General features: G+C 37.4%; 1 protein-coding gene across 10 annotated transcripts in view; it reads right to left on the bottom strand.

Moving 5' to 3' along the window:
* Positions 1-22,191, bottom strand: part of FOCAD (focadhesin) — a 326,657-nt gene that overhangs the window by 42,467 nt on the left and 261,999 nt on the right. For all 10 annotated transcript variants that reach the window (XM_033237455.1, XM_033237451.1, XM_033237458.1 and 7 more), the window contains 8 exons: positions 21,267-21,356; positions 12,248-12,395; positions 10,233-10,352; positions 8,351-8,473; positions 7,819-7,896; positions 6,769-6,840; positions 5,055-5,157; positions 3,098-3,178 (listed from right to left, as the gene is read on the bottom strand). In XM_033237455.1, the coding sequence (XP_033093346.1) occupies positions 3,098-3,178; positions 5,055-5,157; positions 6,769-6,840; positions 7,819-7,896; positions 8,351-8,473; positions 10,233-10,352; positions 12,248-12,395; positions 21,267-21,356 (815 nt within the window). The remainder of the gene's footprint in view (positions 1-3,097; positions 3,179-5,054; positions 5,158-6,768; positions 6,841-7,818; positions 7,897-8,350; positions 8,474-10,232; positions 10,353-12,247; positions 12,396-21,266; positions 21,357-22,191) is intronic.

Here is a 22,191-nt window from a genome sequence, read left to right as displayed (position 1 = left end):
CAAAAATGACTGAAGGAGCATATGCCTACCTGTACTTCGTATACAAGCCCAATACTTACATATGCAGATCACTGACCAGTGAATCCATATCAAGAAAGAAGGCCATTCATAATGACTATCACATGGACTTAAATATAGTTTGCTTAGTTAATACTTCTTACTGGGAACTTTTAAAGCCTAATAGGAAAATATAAGCTTAGAAAATGTTAATCACATTCCCCAGCAATATAATAACAAAAATAATGATATTATATAGAAATATCTAATATTAGCTTTAGAAAGAATCACATTTATTAAGTACTTTAAATGTTTCTGATGTATTACAAAGGAAGTGGATAAAATCTTGATGAGATCTGAACAGCTTATGATCTTGAGAAAATCAGAAATCAGACAAAAGAATAAAAGTAGAAAAGAAGCAAAACAGTCAGAGTCAAAAATCAGAGGCTCTTCAAGGGGAAAAAAATCCATGTTAGGAGGAGTTATATGATAAGCAAAGATTTTAAGCCTAGCATAGTCAAGAAATGTTCACAAAAATAGATAATAATGAAGACAAAAGATTAGGGAACAATATATCTGATAGAGGAATTCCAGGGCTATGAGAGAAGAAAGGAGAATGTCACATGGTGTAGCAAAACAAACAAACAAACAAAAACCAGTTATAGTCAAAACCATGAATTGAATTATTTAAAAACTGAAGGAATTTCATCTACTTAGTATGGTTTTAAAATGTGGGTCTGCATGAAAGAATGGATGCTATGAACATCTTATATGTTCTATCACATGAGTACTAAAGTTAGTATCCTAAGTGAGAAAGCCCTAAACATTAGAAAACAGATGAACAGATTCACTATCTCAAATTTGATTGGCTAAATTTGAGACCACCATGCCCAATCTCATCCTGGCACAAATGTGGATTGGGGATGGCCCATCACATTTCTTTCCTCTAGTGAGTTGCTCAAGTTAAAAGTAGCACGCAGAGGCAATGAAACCATGCCATCCCTAAAATTTTCTGCCTATGCTAAGCATTATTTTTATTTTCTAAAACCATTTATTCTTCAAAAGAGTTCACCAAAGTTGCCATCCTTCCTATCAGCAGCCCCACCGGGCTCTGATGAGTGACATCCAGACATTTAAACTCAAAAGCTGCTTCAGAAGGGAGTTATTAAAATTCAAATGAGCTGGGTATATTGAAGAAGAAAACACTCGTTTGCATGCACACCTCCACATTTGGCCATCCCATTTAGCCCCATAGAGCAGGGTCTGGTTTTGTTTTTGTAAATGGGCTTTAGAGGCGGAGGTCAGCCTCCCACGGCCCCCACTCCTCTGGGGTCATCATTAGTAATGTGTAAGGCTGAATAGATTTTCCTCTGAATCTAGTCAGCAAACCTGACAAGACGACAGCCCTCTCCCACAACCTGAAAATGCCAAAAATCTGATTGGTAATAAATATGGCATTCTTAATACTTCATTTATTTTTTTTAAAACAGTTTTCAGCAAGACTGCACATAACAACACTGATTCCAGTTCCACTTGATTTTTCAGCCTTATAGCAGAACATTTCCTCTTGTACCATGACTACAGAATCATAAAAATGTTACATTCAACCAAAAATTTCCCATAAGATTCAGAGAAAATTCATGTCTGCCAAGAAATATGGATCTGGGGAGGTAGACTAACATTTTATTCACTAGAAAAGAAAAACAGTCTATCTTTCATTTGACCTTAAGAATTTTTACTTTTATTTCTCATGAAAATATCTCACCTCATTTTAAAATTGCGTATCAATAAGCAACCTAACACAAAATACAGCAGAAATATATACATATTCCTAGCATTAGTTTGGCCATGAAAATTTTAGATGCTCATTTAGCAAGAATTTCTTCCTAATGAAGACATCTCTACTATAATATTTATTTTAAGTAGACTTAATTTATGGTAACATAAACAATGAACTAGTTGTACATTATAATATATGATCTGTTTATACATACATGTGTCATGTACAACAATGACATAACCATATGTCAATTTTTACTGAGGATAAGTAAATCATGCTAATTCAGGACCCTAGAATAATAGCACAAATTCTAGAACTCCAGAAATTAATGGAATTTGTCTCCAGGCTATGAAAATATTCATAATTTGGAAGCTCCAGGGATTACTGTACCCAGTGGGAAGTCAGACAACACAGCTTTAACTTCCCTTCCAAAGGCAAGATTTTACTTCCACGACCCTCACAAATCAAACTGCCACTTCCAGATTTTTTCCAGTCTTTTTGGTTATTTTTTTCCTTTCTAAAATTGGGACGGTCTTGCTATAATACAGGGACTGATTTTGCTCAGACTGACCTAACCAAGGAAGACTGACCTAGCCAAGGAAAAATAAAATTAGCAAATCCATCAATGAACGAATACCACATTAATGAGGCTTATTCCTGAGCCATGACATGTTCAGTTCTAATCCATTTTTTCCTCACAGCCCTGAAAACTATATGTGTATTATTAAGGAACATTTATTCAATAAGTTACATGGCATTGTTCTGGCTCCAGTTAAAAACAAAAGCCACTCAATCTCTGTCTTCAAGTTGCTTGTACTTTAATGGGGGTGGCAGCAATACAGAATCACAAAGGCTCAAATGTGTGCAAGGAAAAGAACACAAACTAAAAATAGGAACTAGAGCCAGTGATTTCAACAACACAGAATAATTATAAAAGATGCAGGGAGAAGATCTACTTGCAAGACAGATCCTGGGATAGAAACTGCACCCAAGTATGTTTTTTCTTTCTAGATCACATTCACTTGAAATGTAATCTGTGCTTGTACTTTTGAAAGGGCCAAATGGGAGATTAAGATTTTCACAGAGCCACCCATGGTCAGGGACAGTGATTTTAAGAAACCACACAATGTGTATATTTATGTACCAATTATTGTAGCTAGTTGCTGGTCGTCTCTGTTGCAAAGATGGTTTAGCAGACGAAAATATTCACCCCTTCAGATTTGTATTGCTTGATTCTACAGAGGCATGCTTAGGGTATACAAATTTGCTTATAACAACATGCAGATAGAATGATAAAATTCAAAAAATGTGTTCACTTGCCTTTTTTTCCTCCTGTAATGAAGAAGCCAATGGCTGCTCCAATAAAACTGCTTTCAGGCAAATAGCTATAGTCAGTAGGAACTGTGGAGACAGAAAATGATCAAATTAACCAGTGAACTTGGCAGGCCTAATGAAGGAAAGATAATGATCTCATGCTGCCATATCAACCTAGAGACAAACTGGAGATGTTTATGCCATTAATCTCAGCACAATACTTTGTGGCTGCAACTAATTCTATTAGATTAAGTGACTGGCCTTGAAGTAATCACTTAAGCTATGCAAGCAAATCTAAAATGGTGGCAAACTTAGTAAAGTCTGGGAAAAAAAAATCACAGAGGATGAACACTTGAGTGAAGCAGTTAAAAAAAAAAATCCTTTCCATATTGTCACATCAATAAGCCCCAATCCAGTGACCTCCTCAGAGTCAGCAAGGAATCTGATGAGCTTTGAGGCTGAGGTAGGTGCCACTTCAGGACATGCCGAATCAGATATATGAACCATAGAAATTCAACAACTAGTATTAATAGCACCAGTCCCTTACCTAAGGCAGAGACCTCTAAGTGACCAACATGTGCAAATAACCAGATGTGGTTGCTGAGCTGGAATGGTGAAGCAGTGACATTTATGCTAGTTGAGTCCTGAGTGTCTCCTAAATTCTTTTCCTTCCAGTTTCCCATAATTGTTTCATGAGATGGTTTTTACTGTAAGAAATGACTCAATTGGAAAATTCCATCAGGAATAAGTAGCTGTACTTTTCCAGATACACAATCATTTTGTTCAGAAGAACCTGGGTGTATGATGATTCACTAGTACCTGATTTGAGTACATGCGGGCCAGACTAAGTACCCCATAATTTGGCAATTAAAAGCCTACATAAAAAAGTAAAAGCCTGACATAAATATCCTATCTTACCACGACACTGTGAGATCCCTGCCCTTCAAAACTAGTATTACCCAGGGCTTCTGGTATGACTAAGTTTTCTTATTTTTTCCATTTTAATATGGTAACTTTAGCTGTCTAAAGTTCACTACATTGCCAAGGCTGTGGACCAGTGTCCTATTTCCATAGCTACAGAATGACTGAAAGAAGGGAAAATGGTAATTACAGAGGCCCACATTTGCATTAATGCCATCTGTAGACTACTTGTTACTGGGTAAGTAAAACTAGGTTTTAATAAGGAATCATTGGTATCTAAACCTCTCTGGCCTGGGTCCAAGATAGCCAGTGGGTCAAAGTCCTATAAAGAGCAAGGAGCAGATGTATCAACAGTCATGCCTTCCCCATAAAATCTCCAAGTACAAATGCACATTACGCATGTGGGGACTGCAAATATTTTTTACTGCTTTTACCAAAATGCTAGAAATAGAAAAGGCCTTGTTATAATAAGACCCAGAATTTCAATTCCAAGGCTAAGAAGGTACACACCTTTAAATGTATTTACCCCATTATTTTTTCAAAATCAGAGGCCAGAACAACTCCAGCCAAATATGAAGAGACTTTTAATGAAACACGAATACTATACAAACTACCATTACATCTAGCAAAATAAATCTGTTCCAAGCTTGAAGGATCTGGTTCCTAGTTTCTAGATTTGTCACCAGATTAACTCTGTATGTAACTCATGTAATCTTTCTGAGCCATGAACTCTTCATTTGTGAAATACAGGACAATGAATGTCTAAACTGTTCTCTAAGGGAGACAGAGAGAAGGAGTAAAAAGAGTATGAGCTTTGGAGGCCAAAAGATCTGAGTTTAAACCACATGTCCAACACTTATTGCCACATGACCCTGGGTAAGTCAGGAAGCCTTTCCATACACCATTTCTCTCTGATGTAAAACAGAAATGGTAATACCCATTGCTTAGGGTTGCTGTGAAGATTGATGCTCTTAACAAAGTACAGAGCGCTGGGTCAGCAACCCCTCCCTTCAGCTACAGTGTTTTACGACTTTAATCTTACCAGAGGCTCTACTTTGACTTGAGGATAGAGTAGATAGATGAAGATGTCCAAGAAGCCAGATTGCATTTGACTGGAGACCAATCACCCCAGAGACACTAATGACCTACAAATAAAAAGTTAACAGTTCAATGATGGGATAAGATCCAAGTTCTATTTAATAAAAGGTCACTCACAGAAAGTCACCAGTCATTTAGAAGGTGGTGGCTTGGCTGGCAATGAGCAGTCCTATGACAAGATGTAATATCATGTGTCTAGTACACCATACCTAGGTCATATAGATACTCAACAAGTGTCTACTGAATGAATGAATGATTCATTCTTTAATCATAGCAGAAATAATTTAATCATACTAGTGGTTTTCTCAAGTTTCACTGAGACTGGTCTCGAAGTTTTCAAAAAAAAAAAAGGCAAAAAAAAAAAATCCAGAAAGTAGAAAAGGGGTGATAGTTACTTAAGATGAAGATACCTCTAAAAATGGAAGGAGATACATTTTGTTCTCTTCTGTAAATTATGCTCTACTGCTGCTTTATCATTCATAAGGATTTTTAAAATAATAATTTTCATTTACAGATTTTTCTCCCACACTATGGCAACTTAAATTTCAGTAGAATCTTTTTTGAGTATATTTCTATTCATACATGCAAAAGAGAGTTTTGTCTGTTTAGAGATTTCTGTTTGCTTTTAAAAGTCTCAATGACTAAAGCTCCTTTATGTGGTAGGTATTATCAGCTACATTTTACAACAATGAAAACAAGTATGCTAAATGAAAAGAATAAAATATAAAGTTCTATATACAGTAAGAATACCAACTATGCAAACAAAAGAATACTTGAAAAGAAGTATGACCAAATATCAATAACAGTTGCTTCCGGTTTGAAGGACCATCGGTGATTTTTTTCAGCTTCTTTCATTATGTGCTTTCAAATTTTATGCAACAAACATAATCTTTTTTAAAAAAATCTTAAAAGATACAAACATTTCTTAGCAGAGTAATATATCTATTCTTTAGTCAAGATATGCCCAAATATTTTTATCAGTGACATCTGAACTAGTGCCCCTTGACCTTTCTATCAAGATCTGCCATGCCCTTTGATCACTTTCTCTTTTTCCTTATCTTTAGGGCCTGACATTCCTTGCAGAATCAGGCTTTAATTTTTTTTTTTTTTTTTTTTTTGAGATGGAGTCTCGCTCTATCACCCAGACTGGAGTGCAATGGGACGATCTTGGCTCAGTGCAAACTCTGCCTCCTGGATTCATACCATTCTTCTGCCTCAGCCTCCGGCGTAGCTGGGACTACAGGCGTCCGCCACCACGCCTGGCTAATTTTTTTGTATTTTTAGTAGAGACGGGGTTTCATCATGTTAGCCAGGATGGTCTTGATCTCCTGACCTCATGATCTGCCTGCCTCGGCCTCCCAAAGTGCTGGGATTACAGGTGTGAGCCATCAGGCTTCAATTTTTAAGGAAAACCAATGCCAACTTAAATTTACTAAAAAAATGCCAGTTTTTTTTTCCCCCCAAAGGTAGTGCAAGTTTGTCAGTGAACACAAGTCCATATATCACTCCCAAATGCCTCTTGAACTCAGTGGAAATAACCAGAGACTTTCCCATTTTCCAGGTAAAACACGTTGTTTTATGTGATAGAAAAAAAGACAACAAAGGAGGATATGGAGGATATGTTTTCCCACCCAAGGATTTTAAATTCATTTTCTCACCTGAGTTAAGGTTCTAATGACTTCATTAAGTCTGCCTTGAAAATGAGAGGTCTGGATGGCTTCTGATTTCAGCTGAAAGATAAGAAGAAATACTCATCCCACCCACCCCCATAAAAAAGTAAAGAGTTATATTCCCGGTGCATGAGCTATCCATCTTCTAAGCTATGAAATAGTTTATCATTATGTCCTTCTATTTCAAATACATAAGCTATGAGCTCCTCAAAGCAGGGCCCCATGCTTTATCTATCATTGATTTCCTGGTAACTGTTCACTGTGGCATGTAAGCAATCACTCAATCAACTTTTACTGCATAAAAAAGGAGTTCCTTCAAAATTACTTACAAACTTAAACATATATATGTCCACTGTGAAAATATTTTGAAGTTAAAGAACAATTACATAGATATACATCAGACATTACAGATGCAAAATGGAGTTTCTTGCAAATAACTTTTTTTTTTTTTTGAGATGGAGTCTCGCTCTGTCGCTTAGGCTGGAGTGCAGTGGTGCAATCTCCGCTCACTGCAAGCTCCACCCCCGGTTTCATGCCATTCTCCTACCTTAGCCTCCCGAGTAGCTGGGACTACAGGCGCATGCCACCACGCCTGGCTAATTTTTTTGTATTTTTAGAAGAGACGGGGTTTCACCGTGTTCGCCAGGATGGTCTTGATCGCCTGACCTCGCGATCCACCCACCTCGGCCTCCCAAAGTGCTGGGATTATAGGCGTTAGTCACCGCGCCCAGCCACAAATAACTTTTGAAATTTCTTATCATTCAATCATCTTTTCTCAGGCAGGGAAATATGTGGAGAGCACCTAAGTTGGCCAGGTTTAATCCCTACAAACCAAATTAAACAAAGAACAAACTTTTATAGAAATAATCCTTGGTTAAGTGCAATTATTCATATAGCAAGGCATTAAAAAGCCTGGTATAACTGTTACCATGAGTATAAATCCTTCTGTTTTTAGCATACTAAGACACCGAATATTCTTCTCCTGCTATGGCTGTGTACACATTTAGATGTCTTCTCCTCCATGGTTCCTTTCTTTACCTGCATTACATCCCCTTCAGAGCCTACCAAGGCCACCATGCCGTGAAGAGCTGCCAGACAAAGCATTGTGGGAGTGCCCTGAAAACAAAGCATCAGAATATGAAAAGAGGGACTCAGTCCTTGGGTTCAGAGTCTATAAAACTTATTATGACACAGAGAAATAAATGGTCGAAATGGTAGCAAACTTATACGGTCAACATAACCCGTATAACTGAACCCAAAATGGAAGCAGACTAAAAAGTAACAGATTAAGGTTGTTAGATCATGGGTAGATTCTTGCTTTTATTTTTCAAAAAACAAAATGTTGTCTTAAAATTAAAACACAGACAAAATAGCCAGTTCAAAAAAATTATAATAGTTGGCAGAATGCATTATTTATAAGGGATTTAAAAGTATGTGATCTCTTTCATTTAAAATTCCCTATTATTTTACCACTAATGTATATATCTCAGCAACTCCTACGAGTGATCCAATAAAGTAGTTCTTTTTCCATTATAAAAACATGAAATAGCATACAACAGGTGACCTCTACCTCTGTAAGAACAATTCTGATCCAGGCAGGAAGCAGTTTGCTGCCCAAGTCTTCAGCTTTTCCATGTCCACACACAGACAATCCATGAACTATGTTTCCTAAAGCCAGGGCAAAACCTGAAGTCTGATATAAATAAATAAAAATGGGGTGAGAAAAAGAAAAAAAAAAAAAAGACACAGATTTGGAATGTTTATAACTAGCAACTTAAACACGTTTAGTGCTAACTTTCCTACTGACAAGTTATATTTGTCATCTGAAAAGTCAGATACTTAGTGTTTTTTTGTTTTGTTTTGTTTTGTTTGTAATCTAGACTGGTTTGCATCATAAGCTGCAGGGTCTAATTGCAAGGAATTCAGCTTCAGTGAGTAATTTATTTTAGGAAAGTAATACTGCACTACTGAGCAGCTTAGCTCAAACAATCGGAAGAGGTCAGGGTGAAAATACCAAGGTAGACCACACGAAGTCAATCAACTCCTAAACAAAAAGAAAACATCCCATAATAAGCACAGTATATGAAAACTTCTACCTTTCAATTTTTCAAAACTTACTCTGAATGTAACTGAGCAGGTATATAACCATAAAACAGTAACAATAATATTACAAGCTTAAAACCAATTAATTCTGCAATAAACCATTATCATCAATATTAAGACACTGAAGAAACCTTTAAAAAATCCACATGGGGAAATTCTATAGCATATGTAATCAGATAAAATATTTTTTTCAGTTGTTTTTATTGTAGCAATGGACACATAAAATTTATCATCTTTACTGCGAATACCAGTTCAGTGGCATTAAGTACACTCATACTGCTGTGCAACCAATACCACCATCCATCTCTAGAATCTTTCCCTTGAAAAACTGAGACTCTTCACCCATTAAACAGTAACTCCCCATTTCTCCCTTCTCATAGGCCCGGGCAACCACCAACCTACTTTCTGTCTCTATGCTTTTGACTACTCTACGTAGCTCATGTAAGTAAAAGCACACAGTGTTTGCTTTTTGTTATTTGTTTATTTCATTTAGCATAATGCCTTCAAGGTTCATCCATGTTCTAGTACACATAAGAACTTCCTTCTTTTTTTTTTTTTGGAGACAGAGTCTCGCTCTGTCGCCCAGGCTGGAGTGCAGTGGTGTGATCTTGGCTCACTGCAAGCTCTGCCTCCCGGGTTCACGCCATTCTCCTGCCTCAGCCTCCGGAGTAGCTGGGACTACAGGTGCCTGCCACCGTGCCCAGTTAATTTTTTGTATTTTTAGTAGAGACAGGATTTCACCGTGTTAGCCACGATGGTCTCGATCTCCTGACCTCATGATCCAACCGCCTTGGCCTCCCAAAGTGCTGGGATTACAGGCGTGAGTCACTGCAGCCGGCCAGAACTTCCTTCTTTTTTAAGGTTGAATAATATTTCAGAGGAAACATTTTAAGGTTATTTAATTTAGTTTACAGGTACTTAAATTTTCCTATACATATCTGGTCATGAGTAGAGATTTTCTGCCTTGAATTTTCTGAAGTTTGACTTTATCAGAGTCTTCTATGTATTCATATCTTTACAAATTTTTGTTTCTAGGCTTATATAACTCTTATATTCCCTAGCCATATATTTTATGATCTTATAACTATAGAGCAACAGTTACAGAGAGAGAAAAGTCTGTCAATACACTCTCAAAGAAAAAAAAATGTCTACAGAATGAGACGGGATAAGGAGTGAAAAAGACATCTGTGACTGTTGGCTACAGCTGTGAGAGAAGAGAATAGTTAGAAGTTCCTCAGTTCTAGACACAAAAAATATCCCATTATACTCTAATTCAGAGTAAGTCAAAAGCAGAACTTAGCAGCAGCATGAGACCCACAGAGAGAAATAATCAGGGCACACATTCCAACCTGCTGGCTATTCTCCACTAACAGTCGAAGCTTGTTCATAACATCCTCAGCCTCTGCAGCCTCAATAATTCCAGCACTGAACGCTGATGTACATACACAGCTAAGTGTGTAGGCAAGGACCTGAGAAGAAAATACAGCAGAAAAATGTGTCTTCAGGAGGAAAAACGAAAGAACTTGGTTTAGTTGACAAGATATTCTGTCAAACTTCCCTCCAGAGTAAGAATTGGATTCAAACACATTTCCCACGGATTAGGCACTGTTTTGCTGCCTAACTCATATTGTAACATTTCATAACAATGTGATGATGCGTATGACTATTCCTACTTCATAGGTAAGAGCTTTGAAGCTCAGTTTCATGTAGCTAGCAAGTGACAAAGGAGGGATTCAAACCCAGGTCTTTAGACTCATAATAGTACATTTCTTTACCACATTATGCCAGAGTACAGCACCTATCAACAGTAGAAGGAAACAGATTTTCATCACCAGTGGGTGCTACTAATTAATTGCCATGCATTCCCATCCAAGGCCAAACAGGAGAGGAAATTCAAAGAAGTGAAACACTGCTCCATTAAGATTCCGTAGGAGAAGTAGTGGGGCATAACTGGAACAGGAATATGGATTCTGGAGTCAGACAAATTGTATAAAATAGGAATACTAATACCTGCCTCATAGCACTAGTGTGGGAACTTAATATGTTGATGAATGAATGAATAAATAAAATATTAGTAAAAAAGAATGGTGGGAGTAGAGCCAAGATTTGGGAATATGTCCCAAATTGACCATTTACTAGCTAAGTAACTTTGGGCAAGTCACCCAATCTATCTGAGTCTCAATTTTTGCACATCAAATTTAATCATGCCCTCTTTGCTACCTCATATTTTTGTGATAAAAAACCTCCCTTATAAGAATGCTGTTAAGACAAAGTAGAAAATTCAACTTCTAGCACTGGTTGATACGGCATGAAAAATGTAAGTGGTTTCTAAGGTAGAAGTTGAATAATAAAACATCAGAGGGGAGAAAAAACTGCTTGCTTAAGGCCTTATAAATCAAAACATCACAGATGCATCAGTTATAAAAACGCTGCTTTCATTTATAATCAATTTGCTCCTCGGTTGCAAGATTTTCTCTTTTGTACGTAAAAAAAATAAGTACTTTTAAATCACACTTTACACTGCTTTAAAAATGGAAATGTAGTGCATGTCTTAGAACAAAACTTCATTCCTCTGTGCCCAAAGAAATTCACCAATTCAACAAGTCCTATTGCTGAAAGCAGAGGAGCTGAGCAGGGAAACACAGCAGCCATTATGTACTCATCAATAGCTCGTGGGCAGGCTGGGATAAAATAGAATCTGTTCTAATGAGAGAGAGAATCAGGCCAGGCCACGAGGTCATACTCTGCTCCTCTCAAAGAAGAGTACAAGCGGTCCAGCTTCACCTGGACAAAACAGAGACGGGCATGACACATGCCTGAAATGTTCCATCTAAAAATATGGTTAACACACATGAACTGGGTCACATGAACTCCAATTCTGCCTATTTTTGCACCACAGCAGAAAAAAACTTTTTTTTAAGTATGGTAAAGGGAATTTCCTCAATAATATTTTATGCTAGCTGACATTTTAAAAAATTAAATGCCTTTTGATCGGCAGTTTCTGAAGCTTATTCCTGGCCATTTTTGAAAGTTACATTTGGCTTGAGCACAATTCTAAAAATCTCTATTTAACTTTCTTCCAGAAATTGCAGCTCTTCTTAGAAAGTGCCTTCTAGTGATGCTGAGTTAGGTTTTATATTCACTAAAGGCTCTTATCTTATATGCCACATTTAAGTCTAAGTTGATTTAAACTGCCACACAATTTGAAAAACTTATGATCTAACATTGGTTGTTTGCCATTCAGATTTTCTCTTTGAGGAAGAACTTAATTTATAGGGCTACCAAAGTATGATAAGTCCAAAATAAGTGGCAAGAAGAAAACAAAAGAGAACAGAGGGGAAAAAATGTAACCTCCATCTCCTACCTCCTGAAATGTTCTGCTCTGGCTCCCACTGTCATCTAGGTACGCAGACAGCTTCCGAAGCGATGCTGCCACGTGAACGCGGGACTGCATTTGGCTGCTGTGGCTCATGAGGGACAGAACAAGTCCAACTCCCAATATACAGCCCGTGCTTGGATGCCAAAAAAGATGAGGTGTTAGGATCATAAGACATCCACATAATTGCTCTTCACTTACCATGGGGGTTTACAGTGCTCTCAAACCTCGGTGAGATGGCTGGATTCAAATTCTGCTGCCTAGCAGCTGGTGTGCCCCATCATCCCTGACAAGTACACCCACCTCTCCCCTCAAAACGAACACCTGACATCTAAACAGCTATCTGTGGCCCATGCTAGTGCTGTGCACCCCCTAGATAAAAACAAAAGCAGGAAATAGTTTGACTTAAACTTTATGGGTGAGAAGAGGAAAAGGCATAAACCAGCTCTATTTGTGCCCTTACTGAAATGCTGTAGATTTTCCTGTATCGCCCCTACCTGCATGTTGAATATACTGTGATCAACTGCATAAGGAGAGAAAAGACTAAAATTCAGGATGTGAGCTGAGGACATCTGACTAATAGCAATGAAGATAAATGCAAGGCATGATTATGAAGTACTGCTAAGTGTTTCATGTTTCCTAGTCAACTTCAACAAGTGGAATTTCTTTCCTAAAGAAACTGTGTATTTGTGCACAATGACATTAATCCTTCTCTCCCCTCTGATCTTGCAGAATACCACTGGGTCAGAAGAGAAAATGGACAAATGACAGGCTTGTCAAAAGTTACCCCATGTGACAATTCAATTGAAATCTAGGGCTTTGTGTCCCAATTCTCCTGAATGAATACATATCCATTTAAAGAAAATAATTGTTCTCTCAGAAAACTTCAAGATAGTATGGTAAGATGAGGCAGCTTGTGGTAACACTTTACTTTAAAGAAAAAAGCTTTTGTCATTGTCTTTTAAATGGAGAAAATGCAATATTTTTCAGAAATCACCCTTACTCTGGCTTGCCTTGCCTCTCATCATGATATCTGCTGCCGAAGAAGACACTCCAGGGCATTTCTCCGATAATGTATCTCAATGCCCACATGTTAGGTCATTTTGCTCTTAAACGGCATCTATCACCTTAGTCAGTGTCAAGAACATTTGCATCATTTTATAAGCATGTTAGTTACTTCCCCCAACACCTCTTTGCAAATGGAGCACCGACACCTAAAAGAAGACACCCAGAAGGATAGACAGGCTACAGGATTTGCTCAAGGTCACACAGAGAGCATCCAGCAAAGCGCAGCCAATACAAGAGGATTTTTTTATTTCTAGCCTTCTGTCCCATCTGCCAAACCCAAGGCCCCTCTCGGTGCCCTGCATGGTGCCATGATGGAATACGTATGAGAAAGCACCATATCTCAAGTGTGTTTTTCTAGTTTCTGTTGCATAACAATCAGCCATTCAAAAATCCTTCGTAAAGAAGCTACTACAGTAACAATCTATCATTAGTCAGGCAGAACTGCTGTTACAGCTTCGTAAATTTAACAAGCTCAACTAGCATAATGCATTTTTGACCAGTTAAAGCAACACCTAAGATCTCAATACAGCATGCTTTTGAGACTAATCACATTTATGGAAGAGGAAAGGCTACTCTTGACTAATATGAATGTAAAGCCTTTGCTATTATTTAGAATCTACAGGGAAGTATAGAATCTATATTGATGCATACAACCATTTGACAGAATTAGACCAAAGATATAATTAGACAAAATTTGATTAATACTTTGACAAATTTGACGTTGTTCCCTCTTTGACTATTTAACTGCTACCTATGCTTAAGATTTCAAATGTTACTTCCTCAGAGACATCATTCCTCACCCAGCAGAGAGCCTCTTTAATACTCTCCCACAGCACCCTGTGCTAATTTACTTCATACAATTTTAATTATAAACTCTGATGAAAATTATTTGGGGGATTGTTTGATTATTATCGCTTCCCTGGCCTCAAAGCTCCATAAGGGTGGGTACACCTTTTCTGTTTTTTCTCTACCACAGTATCTGCTGCACCTAGTATACTGCTTGGCATATACAAGCACTCAACCAGTATTTATTGAAAGCTGAAGAACTAACCAAATGAAGAATTTTAAGAGTCTAGAGTAGAGAGAAGATCTACAGAAGAAAAAAGCAAGACTTGATTCTTATGTTTAGTAGGAGGCAAATTTTATGAGTAGTAGAATTCACCAAACATATCATGCAAGATTCAACCAAGAAAATTCAGTTTCTGTTTCTTGCCAGGCTAACTGCAGAAAGAGGAATACTAGGCTCATCTGGAAAACAAATTCCTCTCAAAGCTCACGCCAATAGGGTTTATCTTTCTGAATAAACAAGGAAGTATGTAAGTCTTGCTTTTCACGCTATCCTGGGCACACAAAAATCTCTATCCCCTAGATTGAAGCCCCTCTTTTATCATCTCAGGGGATAGAGACATTAAGGCTTTGAAAAAGACGTTTCTGTTTCTAGTCCACATTTACCTAAAATTTATCACAGCAATTATTACTATAACCTAAGCAAGGTTATAATTCACTAGTGATTCTATTCATTGCTACAAGGGCAGTTAACTGACTGGTGTAACAGATGAATATATAACAGTGTATGTATATACATGTGCCAATGTCACTGTTACGGCATATACACCTATTGCCCCTCTAAATAGGTCCCCTCTCATTTCACTCAATTTTCCAGTATGCACCAAGAACGTCATCCTAAAACTTTATTCCTGATTTCCCTCTGATGTCTAAATCTTCTATATTTTAATGTGTTTATTTTTGTCCTAAATCTTAAAATGTTCCCCCAGGTGCTTAGTTCAGCAATTCCACATATTTACCTCATTCTAGCTTCTCTTTGATATGTCTGCCAGCTTTGAACCAAGAATAGCTTGGGCAGAGTTGGCTTTTATATCTTTCTGTCCACTGAAAGCAAAAAGGAATTAGGTGTTGGTGTCTTCAACAGAGGAAATAAAAACAAATTATAATACTGGGTATAAAACTGAACTTAGGAATTGCTAACATAAATGTTCTGTAAGAGTGCTAACAAACGATAAAGAGAATTTGAGTTTTTAAATTCCATACACTATTAAGTCATTACGTAGTTGAATCTATTATCAGAGTATATTAAAATATCACCAGCAAAAGAAATCCTGAAACTTAAAAGCTAAGCAATTCTGATGTTTGTGTTGCTGTATCAACTCAGATATAATTATATTTTTTTCTAACATTAATCAGAGATGAATCTTCAATTCCCTAGTTTACCATAGGCAATCCTGCAGATTAAGTACTAGGCCATCTAATAAGTAGTTCTAATAACAGTTAACATTTGTATAGTGCTTTGTAAAGGGCAAAGCACTATACAAATGTTATCGTATTTGTAAAAGCTCAGTAGTAATTAACCAAAGCTTGGGTCGTTGATGACTGCATGACTACAGTTAGGGCTGTGAGGATCACAATGGCACAATGAGCTACCACTAGATGGCAGTAAAATGTCAGTGACAGGCTCACCAATACCAGCCAGCCCAGGTGTGCGGTTCTTTCAGTAGGGACACGTCCATTAAATCAGGGAAGCTCGGTGAATTTGCTCTGGGTGAATTCTATCATTTGAGGGAGCATGCTCCCACATCTATTAACTACCTTCTAGTAAGACTTCCACTGTTTCACTTGAGGGAGGCTTGCCCTAGACTCCTGCAATCTCATTAGATAAGGGAATACTTTACACCATGAGCCAGGCTTTCAGGTCTGGGTCTAGTTAGAAAAGCAGAAGAAAGAATTAAAAAATTAAAAAAAAAATGTGGGTGACATTTGCACATCAGAAAAAAATAAATACACAGCATACTGTCAAGCATCAAATTGCTTTCTTTCTATTGAACTGTGTTACCCATACCGTGTTATGTAAGAAAAATGGCTTTGAAGTCAGATGTCCTAGGTTCCTCTCTTGGTTCTGCCACTTGTTAAGTATATGACCTTGAATAAGCCTCCTATATGAGACTCACATTCTTTATCTGTAAACCAAAGTGATGATGATTCCCACTTCAGTATCATGTTTAGGTTGTGACATGGATGTAAGTCCATGAGAAACAGATGTGAAAATGCCTAGCTCAGTATACAACTGCTCAGTAAGTATCAGTTGAATGTGAACCAAAAAGAGAACTATGCTGGGTGCAGTGGCTCACATCTGTAATCCCATTACTTTGAGAGGCCAAGGTTGGGAGGATTACTTGAGGCCAGGAGTTCAATACCAGCCTGGGCAACACAGCAAGACCTTGTTCCTACAAAAAATAAAAAATTTAGTCAGGCATGGTTGCATATGCCTGTAGTACCAGCTACTTGAGGCTGAGGCAGGAGGACTGCTTGAGCCCAGGAGGTTGAACTCGCAGTAAGCCACGATTGTGTCACTGCACTCCAGCTTGAGCAACAGAGTGAGATCCTGTCTCAAAAAAACAAAAAACAAAACAAAACAAAACAAAACCAGAAATGCATAAGGACTGACACCTAGAGAGCATTAGTAATGATGAAGCACTAAACTTCATTAACTGTAGGACTAACAGTTTGGAGAGGATGGAGGAAGGGCTTCTCGAAGCGCCTGAGCTTTTAATTGGGCTCTAATAGGCAAGTTTCCATTAAATGGACAGGAAGTCCAGGCCTACCAATACAGTTGTTCATTAAGACGGTAAGAATCAAGAAAGAAAGTAAGGATGAAGGAATAAGAATCTTATTAGTAATAAAAATAAATTTTAAAGTTAAATATGCTTAGACATACGAAGTTTTTTTTTTTTTTTTTTTTTTTTTTTTTTTTTTTTTTTTGAGGCGGAGTCTCGCTCTGTCGCCCGGACTGGAGTGCAGTGGCCGGATCTCAGCTCACTGCAAGCTCCGCCTCCCGGTTTACGCCATTCTCCTGCCTCAGCCTCCCGAGTAGCTGGGACTACAGGCGCCCGCCACCTCACCCGGCTAGTTTTTGTATCTTTAGTAGAGACGGAGTTTCACCGTGTTAGCCAGGATGGTCTCGATCTCCTGACCTCGTGATCCGCCCGTCTCGGCCTCCCAAAGTGCTGGGATTACAGGCTTGAGCCACCGCGCCCGACATACGAAGTTTTTAAGCACCTCAGCATCTGCATGGTGGGTAATTCATCCCCATGGTACTCCTCACATTTAAACAACCTTCCTGAAAACTGATGGAGACAATGCCTGAAAGACATTCCTGACTGTGCCACTGGCTGAAGCTTGTGGCATCTTAATCTCAATTTTTTTCCAAACTTTATAACATCTTGAGCTACAGCTATAATGAACATCTTTGGGTGGTATGAGGAGGCAGGAGGGATGGAAAGAGACATAAAAATATCTTATTCCTTGGTTGTAAAAGGCAACAATACAAATGCATGGATTAGGTTCAAAATCTCAACTCTTCACTGAATTCAAATAACAGCTAAATTTCTCTATTTTTCTCATTAATCATTTTCTACATTCAAGAGACTTCAACCATGCCATCAAACTCTTTCTTTACTCATATTCAAACCACACTCTTAAGAAGTCACTTGACCCCAAAAGTGTTTCTTGATAAACTAGGTGAGTGGCACTAGTTCCTCTCCAATCTTAGCCTGTATCTGAAAGAAGATTCCATAACTACCACCTACTAAATGGACATTTTACTTTATTTATTCCTGATGAAATCCTTTACACATGCAGCTACCACTACCATATCATTTACCCTTTTGTCAGGCTGAAACTAACGGTATAGAAAGTATGTATGTAGCTTTGCACTTATGTTCCTAAAGGCCAGAAATAAAAACACTGATTTAATGCATATTTGAGCAGTGCCCATAATATCAAAAGGTAAATGAGTCAATAAACTGGAAGTTAATGCTTATAATCTGTTAGTTCCTAGTAACAATGAACCCCAGAGGATTCATGCCTGAGGTTCCAAAACACGTGGAAGTCCAAAAACCTATGATGTAGCTCCCTCAAGAATGTCATTATTTCCAAAAGCCTAACAAAACCATATATTCACCCACACAAGTCACATAGACTAACTGAAACATTAAATATCTCATTAAATGAGTGTGTTTAACACTTTTTTGAGTATTCTTTTTTGATTATTCCTTTTCATTTTTATCTTTCATTACTGAAATGAGAAAATAAATTTTAAAGTATTTAGTTTAATAGACAAAAATCCTTAAAAACTATGGGGTTAGCATGGGGAAGGGAAAGGTTCTTAATGCTAAGCAGGTTGGTAATCCCTGATATAATGTGTTTGCTTCCATTTCTACTTCTTAGCCACGTTATTTCACAGGGAAACATAAATCATCAGTCAAAGGCCCTCTTAGCCCAATCAAATTCAAATGGCCTCAACAGATTTTTAAAAAGATTAAGTGGGCTGGGCAGGGTGGCTCACGCCTGTAATCCCAACACTATGGGAGGCAGTGGCAGGTGGATCACATGAGGTCAGGAGTTTGAGACCAGCCTGACCAACTGGTGAAACCCCACCTCTACTAAAAATACAAAATTAGCTGGGCATGGTGACGTATGCCTGTAATGCAGCAATTTGGGAGGCTGAGGCAGGAGAATCACTTGAACTCGGGAGGCGGAAGTTGCAGAGAGCCGAAATTCCACCATTGCACTCTAGCCTAGGCAACAAGAGTGAGATGATGTCTAAATAAATAAATAAATAAATAATAAAAAGAAATACTTTAAAAAAAAAGATTAAGTCATGCATCCATGTCCCCATACATGTGCCTCATATGATAAACATAAGTCAAAACTAAGGTCTTAGTAATATAAGGTGTAAGCTGCAAAACAATAGTTGTTACTCTGAATTTAAGCAATTTGTCTATTGCTGAAACATGGTTTTCAGAATAAGGAAGCTTTAATTATAAGTTTTTTTTATTATTTATTACTGAAAACTCTCTGCAAAGGAATTCAAAATTACATCCTACAAATATTTCTCCATATGAATTTTAGGATTGTTTTTTCTAGTTCTGTGAAGAATGAAGGTAGTATTTTGATGAGAACTGCACTGAATGTGTAGATTGCTTTTGGCAGTATGGTAATTACCACAATATTGATTCTACCCATCTATGAGCATGGGATGTGTTTCCATGTGTGTCATCTATGATTTCTTTCAGCAGTGTTTTATAGTTTTCCTTGTAGATTAGATATATTCCTAAGTATATTTCTAAGTATCTTATTATTGTTTTTTGTAGCTATTATAAAAAGGGTGGGGTTCTTGATTTGATTCTCAGTTTGGTCACTGTTGGTATATAGAAGAACTACTGATTTGTGTACATTAATTTTGTGTGCGGAAACTTTGCTCAATTCTGTTATCAATTCTGGGAGTTTTCTGGAGGAGTCCACGTAGCCAAAGCAAGACTAAGAAAAAGAACAAATCTGGAGGCATCACATTACCTGATTTCAAACTATACTATAAGGTCACATTCACCAAAACAGCATGGTACTGGTATAAAAATAGGCACATAGACCAATGGAACAGAATAGATAACCCAGAAAAAAACCCAAATACAGCCAACTGATCTTCAACAAATATAAAAAAAAAAAAAAAAAAAAAAAAAAAAGAACATGAAGTGGGGAAAGGACACCTACTCAACAAACGGTGCTGGGGTAATTGGTAAGCTCCATGTAAGCTTAATTGGCAAACTACATGTAAGAAAATAAAACTGTACAGAAGGATCCTCAGCTCTCACCTTACCCAAAAACCAACTCAAGATGGATCCAGGACTTAAATCTAAGACCTAAAACTATAAAAATTCTAAAAATAACACAGGAAAAACCCTTCTAGACATTGACTTAGGCAAGGATTTCATAATGAAGAACCGAAAAGCAAATGCAACTAAAAACAAAGATAAATATCTTGGACTTAATTAAACTAAAGAGCTTTTGCACGGCAAAAGGAAAAATCAGCAGCGTAAAGAGACGACCCACAGAATGGGAGAAAATCTTCACAATCTATACAACTGACAAAGGACTAATATCCAGAATCTACAACAAACTCAAACAAATTAGCAAGACAAAACCAAACAAGTCCATCAAAAAGTGGGCTAAGGACATGAATAGACAATTCTCAAAAGAAGATATACAAATGGCCAGCAAACATATGGTAAAACACTCAACATCACTAACGATCAGGGAAATGCAAATCAAAACCACAATGCGATACCACCTCACTCCTGCAAGAATGGCCATAATAAAAAATAATAGATGTTGGTGTGGACACGGTGAACACAGAACACTTCTACGCTGCTGGTGGGAGTGTAAACTAGTACAACCACTACGGAAAACAGTGTGGAGATTCCTTAAAGAACTAAAAGTAGAACTACCATTTGATCCAGCAATCCCACTACTGGGTATGTACCCACAGGAAAAGAAGTCATTACACAAAAAAGTACTTTCACATGCATGTTTACAGCAGCACAATTCACAATTGCAAAAATGTGGAACCAACTCAAATGCCCATCAATCAATGAGTGGATAAAGAAACTGTGAGATACACACACACACACAATGGAATACTACTCAGCTATAAAAAGGAATAAACTAATGACATTCACAGCAATCTGGATGAGACTGGAGACTATTATTCTAAGTGAAGTAACTCAGGAATGGAAAAACCAAATGTCATATGTTCTCACTCATAAGTGGGAGCTAAGTTATGAGGATACAGAGGCTTAAGAATCACACAATGGACTTTGGGGATTCAGGGGGAAAGGGTGGGAAGAGGGTGAGTGATAAAAGACTACAAATTGTGTGTAGTGTATACTGCTCAGGTGATGGGTGCATGAAAATCTCACAAATCACCATTAAAGAACTTACTCATGTAACCAAACACCACCTGTTCCCCAGTAACCTACGGAAATAAAAAATAAAAAAAATAAAATATTTCTCCATAGCATGCAAGACTTATGGCAGTGTAGGAAGCAATGTCTAAGTACCTGTGAGAGTGGAAATAGGAACAACATACTTGTATTCAAGACTAGTGTCAAAGCAGCAATTTTCCAGGGCATCCAAAGACTTCATCAGAAGAAGGTTCATCTCTTGGCCAGATATATCACTGGATAAAGATCAAGGGGAAACAATGAATTATTTAAAATTAGTCAGCTGTCCAAAATGCTTAATACAACATTATTCTCTCAATATTTTACTGGAAATACCAGCATTTCTCTTTTAAAAAGTAACAATATTGATGAGTTGCATATGCTTATTTTGTAGTTACAGAAACTAAGTTTGACAAATTACTCAATAATTGGGTTTCTGAGCAGTATAATCACTTGCAAACCAAAAAACACAAAATCTCCTATTTTTGATTTTTCTCAGCCTGTTCAAATTTTAAGTCATTGAAAAATAAAAAATAAATTCAGAATTCCAAATTAATATTTCTAAGAATGCTTAAGTGATTTTCTTCAGAATACTTAACCTATTAAGCTGACATTATCAATAATCATTCCAAACCTCTTTCTTGCAAAGACTGTCACTTCTGATTTCATGTCTCAATTGTGGAGGTTATAAATTCTATTCCTTTACTTACATTTTTTTTTAAGGGGAGAAAATCCTAGACCTATATGTGTTTGCATTTATACAGCAATTGATGATTTTATAAATGTCTGGGTGTGAAGTTTGACTTGCATAGTAAAATAAAACTTAAAAGGTTCTATGGCTGTCCCTTCAGGCCAATTTGTGGGCTTCATCACTGACATTGTAGTAGCGAGAGATTCATACATCTTAACTCTCATATTGCTACTTCAGATCATGCTAAGTGGAATGTAACTCCAGGAATGACAACCAGAGAGCACTTTTTAAAACATTTTCCCAAACCAAGACTACAGCAGTTTTGCTCAAGGTGAAGGATTTTTTGCAATGAAACAAACACCCACACGCACACCCCTCGC

Source organism: Trachypithecus francoisi, unplaced genomic scaffold (assembly GCF_009764315.1).
Source record: "Trachypithecus francoisi isolate TF-2019V2 unplaced genomic scaffold, Tfra_2.0 Lachesis_group16, whole genome shotgun sequence".
Lineage (NCBI taxonomy): Eukaryota > Metazoa > Chordata > Mammalia > Primates > Cercopithecidae > Trachypithecus > Trachypithecus francoisi.
This window is presented reverse-complemented; position numbering and strand designations above follow the sequence as displayed.